Source organism: Symphalangus syndactylus, chromosome 1 (genome assembly GCF_028878055.3).
Source record: "Symphalangus syndactylus isolate Jambi chromosome 1, NHGRI_mSymSyn1-v2.1_pri, whole genome shotgun sequence".
Classification (NCBI taxonomy): Eukaryota; Metazoa; Chordata; class Mammalia; order Primates; family Hylobatidae; genus Symphalangus; species Symphalangus syndactylus.
This window is the reverse complement of record NC_072423.2, coordinates 84,556,512-84,569,791: the sequence shown is the minus strand read 5'-3', so window position 1 is coordinate 84,569,791 and position 13,280 is coordinate 84,556,512. Positions and strand designations below refer to the sequence as shown.

The 13,280-nt window shown below is 37.5% G+C and overlaps 1 protein-coding gene across 1 annotated transcript; it reads left to right on the top strand.

Annotated features, from left to right (window-relative positions):
- The first annotated feature begins 2,114 nt into the window (after nt 1–2,114).
- Nucleotides 2,115–12,987, top strand: OR5AS1 (olfactory receptor family 5 subfamily AS member 1). Its single transcript, XM_055293325.2, has 2 exons — nt 2,115–2,173; nt 5,213–12,987. The coding sequence occupies exons 1-2, from the start codon at nt 2,163–2,165 to the stop codon at nt 6,213–6,215; spliced, it is 1,014 nt and encodes a 337-aa protein (XP_055149300.2). The 5' UTR covers nt 2,115–2,162; the 3' UTR covers nt 6,216–12,987.
- The last annotated feature ends 293 nt before the right edge of the window (nt 12,988–13,280 follow it).

The following is a 13,280-nucleotide window of genomic DNA, read 5'->3' as shown; positions in this document are numbered from 1 at the left end:
ACAAGTTGGTAACCAGTACACACTGAACCTGTTTCACAAAGATATGGATTAAATTGTAGAGGGAAAAAGAGTGTATAGGTCAGTTTCCAGGAGAACCAAGTAAGAGCTTCCACTTGTCCCCTTAAGTGAAATCACATAGGCAACACTTAATTCTCCCAGAATATTGTCTGATAACAAGTATGGAATATTGCCAATCACAGAAGCTTACCAAATAATTGTTTCCAGGGTTTGAATGAGAGTCAGTCACATGGGCATGGAGAACCCACTTACCTGATCTTAGATATGTAGTCTTCAAATGGCCCATCCGAATACAGCATAACTTAGAAGCCCCAGGTACACAAAAACAGACAAGCAGAATAAATCATACCATCAGTGTAAACTGTGCCAAAGTATATAAAGATGCCCTTATCAGACAGGATATTCCAAGACGGGATATTTCAGAGGTTGTCAGAGCCAGTTCTGAAGACCCCAGATAGTTGAGTTTATCCTTTACTGCACAATACTAACATTTAAAAATATATAGATGGCAACATTTCTAATGTAATTACATTTGGCTCTTTTATTTTGCCAGCACAGGAGAAAAATGAGTATTCAAAAATATGAGTTAATTATTCTTTATTAATCTGATCAACTATCTATTTCTATTTAAAACTATCATTCCAGATGGTCTCCTTACCGTACAGCCCATGGTACCCTCCACGTGGCTTTTAATCTGTATAGTATTTTCTCCCCCTCCCTAACCCACAAAAGGAGAGCAAACTCCCTCAGTCATTTTACTTGTTCTTAGCAGGAGAAACACAAAATGTCAATATTAGTCTCTAAATTTGTAAATTTCAGCCTCTGAAGAAAAAAGTCAATTTGCCTTTCATTATCCCATTAAAGAACACAGTTATCCACCATATTGAAGACAAAACATAATATGGAAAACTGGAAATATCAGCAATTTAGAATCCTTGTTTCTGTGAGTCCAGCCATCTGGGGGCTTTCTGTGATTCCTTACATGGAAGCATCTTTTTCTAAACCTTGTATTTCCTACCACATAAAGGACACAACCTATGAATAAACTGCTTTCAATTTTTGAGATTACATTCATCTTCTATATGAATGAATGCATTTTTGAACCATTTACTGGATGCTCTCAAAGCTTGACAACTTTGTTTAAACCTTCTATTTCTAACATAGGTCCACCTATTAAATAGAAAGCCCTTCTGGAAGCCACAAAACTGATTTCAATTTTCCTACCAGGTATAGAAGAGACGCCAGGTGGGATCCTGTATTTATCCACTCCCTAGTCTGTCAATCTTAAGAATCATAAGGTATAGACTATGCCATCATCAATCATTTAAACAACGTTACAATCTAGAGCAGTGTTATAAAGTATTAAGAAATACTGTTGCAAACACTGCTATAATTGTTAGAGAAAACTAAGAGTCATGGAACAAGTACCATCTCTTGAACAAGTGACCTTGAGTTATCTCAATCTTGACCAGAATTTGATGTGTGTAATTATTATTCGCAATTTAAAAATTAGTAAACATTAGCTTAAATGAGTAGTTCAAGGTCCCATAGCCATGAAATGGCACAACTACTCTAGGTTGCCTGAGTCACCAGTGTTTACTCTAGTAGCTTAACATTCAAGGCATATTTCTTTCTAGTCACTCCAACAATGGAAAAACAACCAAAAATTAGAGTGCTTGAGATTCTTCTCAATATATTGAGCTTGCACTTTAGAATTAGATAATATCACTAAATATTTCTAAGTATCATTAAGTAACTGAATTCATAATGAGAACTGATAGAAATAAGAATTTACAGAATAAATTTTTTTGGCTGGTAGAATTAAAAGATTGTTGTTTTAATCAAACCTCTCTCAATGATGAAGACAGGTTATGTTATTACTGGTTACACTATAGCCAATTGTGTTATTATCCTTTACCTTTTTTCATTTAAGATAAATCAGCTAAGCCATATACCTATACCACTAGGATGACAATAATGAACTATCAGATGCCCTACTGGGATTGGAAATTATCTTGGGATACTGTCTCACTTGTCACAGACTAGAAATATATACTCATCCCTTATAAGAATTATTTCTGAAACTTAGAGAAAAATGTTGATAGCCCATTGTGCAAAATAAGTGCTACAACTCAAAATTCTTGATGGTGCTGAGGTAGGTGATTTTTTCCCTAAAGCATCAACAAAATGTTTGTTGTGAATGTAGCAAAGACCATGAATTTACCTCAGATAAAATGTATCTCTGCTAACTATTTCTGTGTGTGTTTGTGTCTGTGTGTGTGTGTGTGTTTGTGTGGTGTGTTTCAGTTTGTGTATGTATGTGGGCTAAGAGTGGGCAGAAGATAGTGGTAGCCTAGACCTAAGCTTACCTTATCCATGGCAATTAGAAAAAAAAAGTCACTACCCAATTCGTTGTGTACCTTATTGCCCTGAGAAGGAAGCTGACTATGCCTATTTAAGAATTTTTGGAAAAACAATGGTGTAACAAATTTCTATAGCAGCATGCTAAACCTCAGATTTTATAAGCACAAATCACATATTCACCTGCCGTGTGGTTAATTGTTTGTGTTTTTTCATATAAAAACAAACTAGGAGAATTTGTCATTCAAAGTCCGATATTGAATTGTTAAATAATCACAATGGCATTAATAGTAATAATTATAATATATAATAACATACATTTTGATGCATCTACAGCATAGCAACTTCTGTAAAATTACCTAGTTCAATCTTGATTTCAGTCTTATAATATACTATTATACTAATTAAATATAACAAATAATTTAGGCATAGAGAAGTTCAATGACTTCTAGAAAATTATATTTGGACCTGAGGTTATTTATATTCATTTGCCTAACTTCAAATCCTGTGTGCTTAAGCTCAGCACAGTGCCATTTGTAAACGAAAGAAAAGATTGAGTGAAATCAGTACTAGTATTTCTGCTATCTGCATATCTTCTTCAAAGAGAATAGCAAATAAAGTTTATTAATAGACATCTTTTAGAAACAGGAGGTTTGTCAAATGAGATTTCCCTAAGATCCAATGGGATCAAACTCATTTTGGGAAATTTTTCTGATTTCAGTTCAGAGCAGTGTGAGATAAATCCTGTAGGAAAAGGAAAGTTGTCCTGGGATGCTCAGTCTCTCACTGGACAATTGACTACAAAACCCCTTTAAATCATTTTGTAGGTGCCATAGGACTCAAGAAAGAAAAATAAGACTTTGATCCCATAACTTGTTTTTAGATATAATATATAAACTCATTAAAATCATTAATGGAAATGTCACTTGTTTGGATGAACCTATGAATTCGATTTAGCCATCCCATCAGAAATGTAAGTGTGGAAAGTTGCTAGGGTTGGCCAGGAATAATAGAGAAAATATACATCCAGTTGGGAGGGTTTGAATGTTATATAAAGCTTGCAAATGACTTTTGTACATTTTTCTAGTATTTTTTCAGAGTTGGGATTTCTTCACTATAGTTTTAGGTACACACATTGTATTCTTACTCTGTCAAGTTATTTGGTCTTCTGAAAAATCTGAGTTTGCAAAGAAGGCTTGCTTCTCTTTTCAGTACGTTTTCAGTACGTTTAGAAGATTCGTTGCCATTTGGCTGGAGAAAGGAGGTTCTGAGGTTATCAGGCATGATAGAGACAATAGATCTCATAATTTCCCTTAGTTACTCACTACGTTAGTCACTGTAGACACTTCTCACTTCCAAACGATCTAACTTCCTGCTGAATATTCCATTAGCATTGTATTTTATTTAAAATTATCTCAGCTTTTCTTGTTCTTGATTATTTTTTTCATTTTCCCATACAATATTTGTCCTTACAGAACCAGTTTAGAAGTCCAATCGCATATGTAGCCCTTCAAAACATACCAATGTTCCTGGAACCTCACACCAAACAGTGCTTACTTCAGAGATTAGAAAGTAAACTAAACCTTGAAAAAGAAAGCGACAATGATAGGGCATGAGTAAAAGATTTAGTATGCCAAACAATACATTTGTGTATAGCACACACACACATACACACACACACACACAGAGACACACATACACGACTTATTTTTACAACAGAAAACAAATAATTCATCTATGATGTTAAAGACAAGATGAATATTGAGAATGATCTGGATATTTCATGGTGTTCAGACAAAAAAAACCCAAACAATCAAAATGGAGTCAATTTATTTATTTTTAATAAATTTTATTTAATCAGCGCTCACACAGTGACTTGTATGTGTAGTCACGTAAGTGATGTAGAGATATCTACTTACTAGGAATATTTATTTATTCATCTTAACTATCACAGAAAGTCAAATAACAATACCAAAGTCACACAAACAGTAAATAGCAAAGCCAAGTTGTAAATCCAGCCATCTCTTGCATAATTACCATGCTCCTAACTACTACATTAAGTAAACTCCCAGCATCACAGATATTCTTCTGTGCGATTACATAGTTTTGAATATGGACATTCTTTCATATTTTATCTCAACTCTCCTTTATGTAGAAGAATGTGATTTTTTTTTTTTTTTTTTGAGTCGGAGTCTTGCTCTGTCGCCCAGGCTGGAGTGCAGTGGCGCAATCTCGGCTCACTGCAAGCTCCGCCTCCCGGGTTCACGCCATTCTCCTGCCTCAGCCTCTCTGAGTAGCTGGGACTACAGGCGCCCGCCACCACGCCCGGCTAATTTTTTGTATTTTTAGTAGAGACGGGGTTTCACCGTGGTCTCGATCTCCTGACCTCGTGATCCGCCCGCCTCGGCCTCCCAAAGTGCTGGGATTACAAGCGTGAGCCACCACGCCCGGCTGAAGAATGTGATTTTATGATTGCAAAAATAGAGCTTTGCCTCTAGAGATTTTGCTCTCATTATTCTACTAGGTCTCATTACATGAGCTACATGTATCCCTTTCAGCTTGAAAAAACTACTATCATCACATAAAGTGCAGCGCGTTTAAAGAGGTACTACATTATAAAAGACCACCATCTAAATAACATTTTCTGCTATCAATGATGATCTTTAATTATTATACTTCCTTTAATCAAATGACAAAAACAAAATCAAAATTTACAAAAAATGACATCTCTGTGATTTTACTGACCTTCTATTTGCTTCCTTAGAAGAGAGAGTAAAGATACTTTTGGTTCATCCATAACTCAAGTTAACTCACATCTGCTGATACTATCTAGGTCCAGTAGGAAAAACAAGAAAACTAAGATGTTGGAGAGTAATTACACTATGCCAACTGAGTTCCTATTTGTTGGATTCACAGATTATCTACCTCTCAGAGTCACACTGTTCTTGGTATTCCTTATGGTATATACATTAACTATGGTGGGAAATATACTTTTAATAATTCTAGTTAATATTAATTCAAGCCTTCAAACCCCCATGTATTATTTTCTTAGCAACTTGTCTTTCTTAGACATCAGCTGTTCTACAGCAATCACTCCTAAAATGCTGGCAAACTTCTTAGCATCCAAGAAAAGCATCTCTCCTTATGGGTGTGCACTACAAATGTTTTTCTTCACTTCTTTTGCTGATGCTGAGTGCCTTATCCTGACAGCAATGGCTTATGACCGCTATGCAGCCATCTGCAACCCACTGCTCTATTCTACACTGATGTCTAGGAGAGTCTGTGTCTGCTTCATTGTGTTGGCATATTTCAGTGGAAGTACAACATCACTGGTCCATGTGTGCCTCACATTCAGGCTGTCATTTTGTGGCTCCAATATCGTCAATCATTTTTTCTGTGATATCCCACCTCTTCTGGCTTTATCATGTACAGACACTCAGATCAACCAGCTTCTGCTCTTTGCTTTGTGCGGCTTCATCCAGACCAGCACTTTTGTGGTCATATTTATTTCTTACTTCTGCATCCTCATCACTGTGTTGAGCATCAAGTCCTCAGGTGGCAGAAGCAAAACATTCTCCACTTGTGCTTCCCACCTCATAGCAGTCACCTTATTCTATGGAGCGCTCCTGTTTATGTACTTACGGCCCACGACCCGCTATTCCCTAGACACTGATAAGGTGGTGGCAGTGTTTTATACTGTTGTGTTTCCCATGTTTAATCCAATAATCTATAGTTTCAGAAACAAAGATGTGAAAAATGCTCTCAAAAAGCTATTAGAAAGAATTGGATATTCAAATGAATGGTATTTAAATCGTTTAAGAATAGTCAATATCTAACTTACCCTTCCAATCTCATAAACAGCAATTATGCCATGAACATCTTATGTGTTAACTATTTTAAATTTATCACATTTTCAGAAATAAAGATAACTTGTTATACTCAATGCATAAAAGTGCTTCATCCTCTCTTCCAAAAATGTTCTCTCCACAATTCTACTCTATAAAACATTACCTAATTAAACATAATCATGATTTATATCCAACTAGTGTTTCTAAAATACTTTGTACATTGATTCTGTTCTTTACTATGTTGTATTGAAGGTAAATATTGACATTTCAGTCAATCAATCGGTATTAGAAGCTACTTGGCAGCAAAGCATGTGTATATTGGCTTGTTTTTTCCAACACCTGTTTGGCACCTGGTATACTGCATGTCCTCCTCATCTGTGTGTTTAGGCCATTTATGCATAGGGTTCCATTATTGGAACACTAAGCATCCTACTGCTCAAGGTCATCGCCAAGGTCTGATTTCAAAAATTGAAAATATTGCAACCTCAGATATAAATTTAAGTGACGGATGGAGGGATGGATAGATGGATAGACAGATGAATGACTGGGAAAATATAGCCTTATTTTATTTGGATAGTGAGTCTATATTTGTACTCACAAAGCATTTGTCAATAGAGATATTTTATAATACCAATAATGTGTTAGGGATACTGACGGTGGTTTCACTGGCTCTCAAGAAATTAGAAGACATGTAGCAATAGTCTCATTATTTTTAAGTCAGAATGAAGATATATCACATTGTCTTTGGGCTAAGGTGATTACTGCAAGAAATTCCCTACTCTTTCATTCATAGTGGGTAATTGTGAAAAACAAGTTTATGAATACTATCAAGATTGTAAACTGTATGATTTACTAATTATTTATATTCATGTTGCTAACATAGTCTTTGAGGCTCTATCTTCAAGAAGAGGTGAAAATTACACTGATGTTTTATTCTGTAAATTTACAATGCAAGGCAATTAAAGTATAAACAATTTTTACTCTGTAATCAATTTTGATAATTAAATTATCAGATATTTTGTGGTTTATTCTGATCTTTCAGGCTGAAGTCTGTATTTACTTTTTGTCTTATTTTGACAAAAAGTGATACACTATATACATGTGAAATAAAAAAGTGCATTTTGTAATAATTATGAAAATATAAATGGTTGGATTAGTTATATTGAATTTAACCTTGGACATGGAGACAATAAGATAGCACCTAATGAAATGGATTGTTTTGAGTATTAAATAAAGTTATATATGTAAAATTACTGGCATATATATATATGATTTGAAAATTAAATAATCTAATATTTATAGACATACCTTGAAGATACTGTGGGTTCTCTTCTAGACTACTACAATAAAGCAACTGACACAATAAAGTGTCACACAAATTTTTAGATTTCTCAGTGCATATCATGGTTATGTTTGGTGGCTGGCAAGATGGTTAAATAGGAACAGCTCCAGTCTGCTGCTCCCAGCGAGATCAACCGACAAGGTGGGTGATTTCTGCATTTCCAACTGAGGTACCTGGGTCATCTCATTCAGACTGGTTAGAGAGTGGGTGCAGCCCATGGAAGGCGAGCAGAAGCAGGGTGGGGCATTGCTTCACCCAGAAAGCACAGGGGGTCAGGGAACTCCCTCCACTAGCCAAGGGAATCCATGAAGGACTGTGTCGATGAGGAATGGGCGCACTCCAGCCCAGATACTATGCTTTTCTCATGGTCTTCACAACACCCAGAACAGGAGATTCCCTTGGGTGCCTACGCCACCAGGGCCCTGGGATTCAAGCACAAAACTGGGTGGCTGTTTGGGCAGACACCAAGATAGCTGCAGGAGATTTTTTCATACCCCAGTGGCACCTGGAATGCCAGCAAGACAGAACCATTCACTCTCCTGGAAAGGGGGCTGAAGCCAAGGAGCCAAGTGGTCTAGCTCAGCAGATCCCACCCCCATGGAGACCAGCAAGCTAAGATCCACTGGCTTGAAATTCTTCCTGCAAGCATAGCAGTCAGAAGTTGACCTTGGATGCTTAAGCTTAGTGGGGGGAGGGGAGTCTGCCATTGCTGAGGCTTCAGTAGGCAGTTTTCCCCTCACAGTGTGAACAAAGCTGCCAGGAAGTTTGAACTGGGTGGGGCCTACCGCAGCACTGCAAAACCTCTGTAGCCAGACTGCCTCTCTAGATTCCTCCTCTCTGGGCAGGGGATCTCTAAAAAAAGGCAGCAGCCCCAGTTGGGGGCCTATAGATAAAACCCCCATCCTCCTGAGACAGAGCACCTGAAGGAAGGGAAGCCTGTGGGTGCAGCTTCAGCAGATTTAAATGTCCCTACCTGCTGGCTCTGAGGAGAGCAGCGGACCTCCCAGCACAGCGTTCAAGCTCTGCTAAGAGACAGACTGCTGCCTCAAGTGGGTCCCTGACCCTTGCAACTCTTGACTGGGAGACACCTCCCAGTAGGGGTCGACAGATACCTCATAGAGGAGAGCTCCAGCTGGCATCTGGCAAGTGTGCTTCTGGGACGAAGCTTCCAGAGGAAGCAATGGGCAGCAATCTTTACCGTTCTGCAGCCTTCACAGGCAAACAGGGTCTGGAGTGGATCTCCAGCAAACTCCAGCAGACCTGCAGCAGAGGGGCCTGACCATTAAAAGGAAAACTAAGGAGTAGCATCAATATCAACAAAAAGGACGTCCACTCAGAAATGCCATCACCAACATCAAAGACCAAACATAGATAAATCCACGATGGTGAGGAAAAACCAGTGCAAAAAGGCTGAAAATTTCTAAAACCAGACATCTCTTCTCCCCCAAAGGATCACAACTCCACATCAGCAAGGAAACAAAACTGGGCAGAGAATGAGTTTGACGAATTGATGGAAGTTTAACAAACAGAAGAATTGGGTAATAACAAACTCCTCTGAGCTAAAGGAGCAAGTTCTAACTCAATGCAAGGAAGCTAAGAACCTTGAAAAATGGTTAGAGGAATTGCTAATTAGAATAACCAGTTTGAAGAGAACATAAATAACCTGATGGAGCTGAGAAACACAGCGCGAGAACTTCATGAAGCATACACAAGTATCAATAGCCAAATTGATCAGACAGAAGGAAGGATATCAGAGATTGAAGATCAATTTAATGAAATAAAGCTTGAAGACAAGATTAGAGAAAAAAGAATGCAAAGAAATGAACAAAGCCTCCAAGAATTATGGGGCTATGTGAAAAGAGCAAACCTATGTTTGATTGGTGTACCTGAAAGTGACTGGGAGAACGGAACCAAGTTGGAAAGCACTCTTCAGGATATCATCCAGGAGAAATTCCCCAACCTAACAAGACAAGCCGACATTCAAATTTAGGATATACATGTAACACCACAAAGGTACACCTCAGGAAGAGCAACCCCAAGACACATAATCGTCAGATTCACCAAGGTAGAAATGAAAGAAAAAATGTTAAGGTGTTAAGGACAGCCAGAGAGAAAGGTCACATTACCCACAAAGGGAAGCCCATCAGACTAACAGCAGATCTCTCTGCAGAAACCCTACAAGCCAGAAGAGAGTGGGGGCCAATATTCAACATTCTTGAAGAAAAGAATTTTCAATGCAGAGTTTCATATCCAGCCAAACTAAGCTTCATGAGTGAAGGGAAATAAAATCCTTTACAGACAAGCCAATGCTGAGAGATTTTGTCACCATCAGGCTTTACAAGAGCTCCTGAAGGAAGCACTAAACATGGAAAGATACAACTGGTACCAGCCACTGCAAAAACACAACAAATTTTAAAGAACATAAACACTACGAAGAAACCACATCAGCTAACGGGCCAAATAAGCAGCTAGCATCATGATGACAGGATCAAATTCACACATAACAATATTTACCTTAAATGTAAATGGGCTAAAAGCCCCAATTAAAAGCCACAGACTGGCAAATTGGATAGAGTCAAGACCCATTTGTGCGCTGTATTCAGGAGACCCATCTCATGTGCAAAGCACATATAGGCTCAAAATAAAGGGATGGAGGAATGTTTACCAAGCAAATGGATAGCAAAAAAAGAAAAAAAAAACACAGGGGTTGTAATCCTAGTCTCTGATAAAATAGACTATAACCAACAAAGATCAAAAGAGATAAAGAAGGGCATTACATAATGGTAAAAGGATCAATGCAAGAAGAAGAGCTAACTATATTAAATATATATGTACCCAGTACAGGAGCACCCAAATTCATAAAGCCAGTTCTTAGAGATCTACAAAGAGACTTAGACTACCACACAATAATAGTGGGAGACTTTAACACCTCACTGTTAACATTAGACAGACCAAGACAGAAAATTAACAAGGATATTCAGGACTTGAACTCAGCTCTGGGCCAAGCAGACTTAATAGACCTCTACAGAACTCTACATCCCAAATCAATAGAATATACATTCTTCTCAGCACCACATTGCACTTATTCTAAAATTGACCACAAAATTGGAAGTAAAATACTCCTCAGCAAATGCAAAACAACAGAAATCATAACAGTCTCTCAGACCACAGTGCAATCAAATTAGGACTCAGGATTAAGAAACTCACTCAAAACTACACATCTACATGGAAACTGAACAACGTTCTCATGAGTGACTACTGGGTAAATAATGAAAATAAGGCAGAAACAAATAAGTTATTTGAAACCAATGAGAACAAAGACACAATGTACCAGAATCTCTGGGACATAGCTAAAGCAGTCTTTAGAGGAAAATGTATAGCACTAAAGGCCCACAAGAGAAAGCAGGAAATATCTAAAATCAACACCCTAACATCACTATTAAAAGAACTAGATAAACAAGAACAAATTCAAAAGCCATCAGAAGACAAGAAATAACTAAGATCAGAGCAGAACCAAAGGAGATAGAGACACAAAAAATCCTTCAAAAAATCAGTGAATCCAGGAGTTGGTTTTTGGAAAAGATCAACCAAATAGAAAGACCACTAGCAAGACTAATAAAGAAGAAAAGACAGAAGAATCAAATAGACACAATAAAAAATTATAAAGGGGACGTCACCACTGTTCCCACAGAAATACAAACTACCATCAGAGAATACTATAAACACCTCCACAAAAATAAACTAGAAAATCTGGAAGAAATGGTTAAATTCCTGGAAACATACACCCTGCGAAGTCTAATCCAGAAAGAAGTCAAATCCCTGAATAGACCAATAATAAGTTCTAAAATTGAGGCAGTAATTAACAGCCTACCAACCAAAAATAGTCCAGGACCACACAAATTCACAGCCAAATTCTACCAGAGGTACAAAGAGGAGCTGGTACTATTCCTTCTGAAACAATTCCAAGCAATATGAAAAGAGAGTCTCCTCCCTAACTCATTTTATGAGGCCAGCATCTCCCTGATACGAAAACCTGGCAGAGACACAACAAAAAAAGAACATGTCAGGCCAATATCCCTGATGAACATGATGCAAAAATCCTCAAAAAATACTGGGAACCTAATTCAGAGGCACATCAAAAAGCTTATCCACCAATCAGGTTGGCTTCATCCCTAGGATGCAAGGCTGGCTTAATATATGCAAATCAATAAACGTAACCCATCACATAAACAGAACCAATGACAAAAACCACATGTTTATCTCAATAGATGCCGAAAAGGCCTTCTATAAAATTCAACACCCTTCGTGTTTAAAACTCTCAATAAACTAGGTATTGACAAAGATATCTCAAAATAAAAAGAGCTATTTATGACAAACCCACAGCCAATATCATACTGAATGGGCAAAAACTGGATGCATTCCCTTTGAAAACCGGCACAAAACAAGGATGCCCTCTCTCATCACTCCTATTCAACATAGTATTGAAAGTTCTGGTCAGGGCAGTCAGGCAAGATAAAGAAATAAAGGGTATTCAAATAGGAAGAGAGGAAGTCAAGTCATCTCTGTTTGCAGATGACATGATTGTATATTTAGAAAACCCCATCATCTCAGGCCAAAATCTCCTTAAGCTGATAAGCAACTTCAGCAAAGTCTCAGGATATAAAATCAATGTGCAAAAATCACAAGCATTCCTATACACCAATAACAGCCAGAGAGCCAAATTGAGTGAACTACAATTCACAGTTGCTACAAAAGAGAATAAAATACCTAGAAATACAACTTACGAGGGATATGAATGACCTCTTCAAGGAGAACTACAAGGTAGTGCTCAAGGAAATAAGAGAGGACACAAACAAATGGAAAAACATTCCATGCTCATGGATATGAAGAATCAATATCATGAAAATGACCATAATGCCCAAAGTAATTTTTATATTCAATGCTATCCCCATCAAGCTATCACTGAATTTCTTCACAGAATTAGAAAAAAATCTACTTTAAATTTCATGTGGAACCAAAGAAGAGCCCATGTAGCCCGGGTAATCTTAAGCAAAAAGAACAAAGCTGGAGGCATCATGCTACCTGGCTTCAAATTATACTACAAGGCTACAGTAACAAAAACAGTATGGTCCTGGTACCAAAGCAGATATATAGACCAATGGAACGGAACAGAGGCCTCACAAATAACACCACACGTCTACAATCATCTGATCTTTGACAAACCTGACAAAAACAAGCAATGAGGAAAGGATTCCCTATTTAATAAATGGTGTTGGCAAAACTGGCTAGCCATATGCAGAAAGCTGACACTGGACCCCTTCCTTACACATTATGCAAAAATTAACTCAAGATGGATTAAAGACTTAAACATAAAACCATCAACACACTGATCCATGCACTTGCCTTGCTGTTGATGGCTTTTGTGTCACAGTGATGTGTGGCTGTGGCATATTCTGAAAATAATAAAATAGTAAAGTTTGTTATATAGATTGACCTTTTGGTGAAGATTTATCTGAAGCATGTAATGCTGTTTGATAGCTTTTTACTTACAGTAGAACTTCTTTCAAAATTAAAATCAATCCTTTCAAACTTGCCACTGCTTTTTCAACTACATTTATGTACTGTTCTAAAATGTTTGTGGTCATTTCAATGATCTTCACAATATCTTCATGAGGAGTAGATTTAATCTCAAGAAACCACTTTCTTTGCTC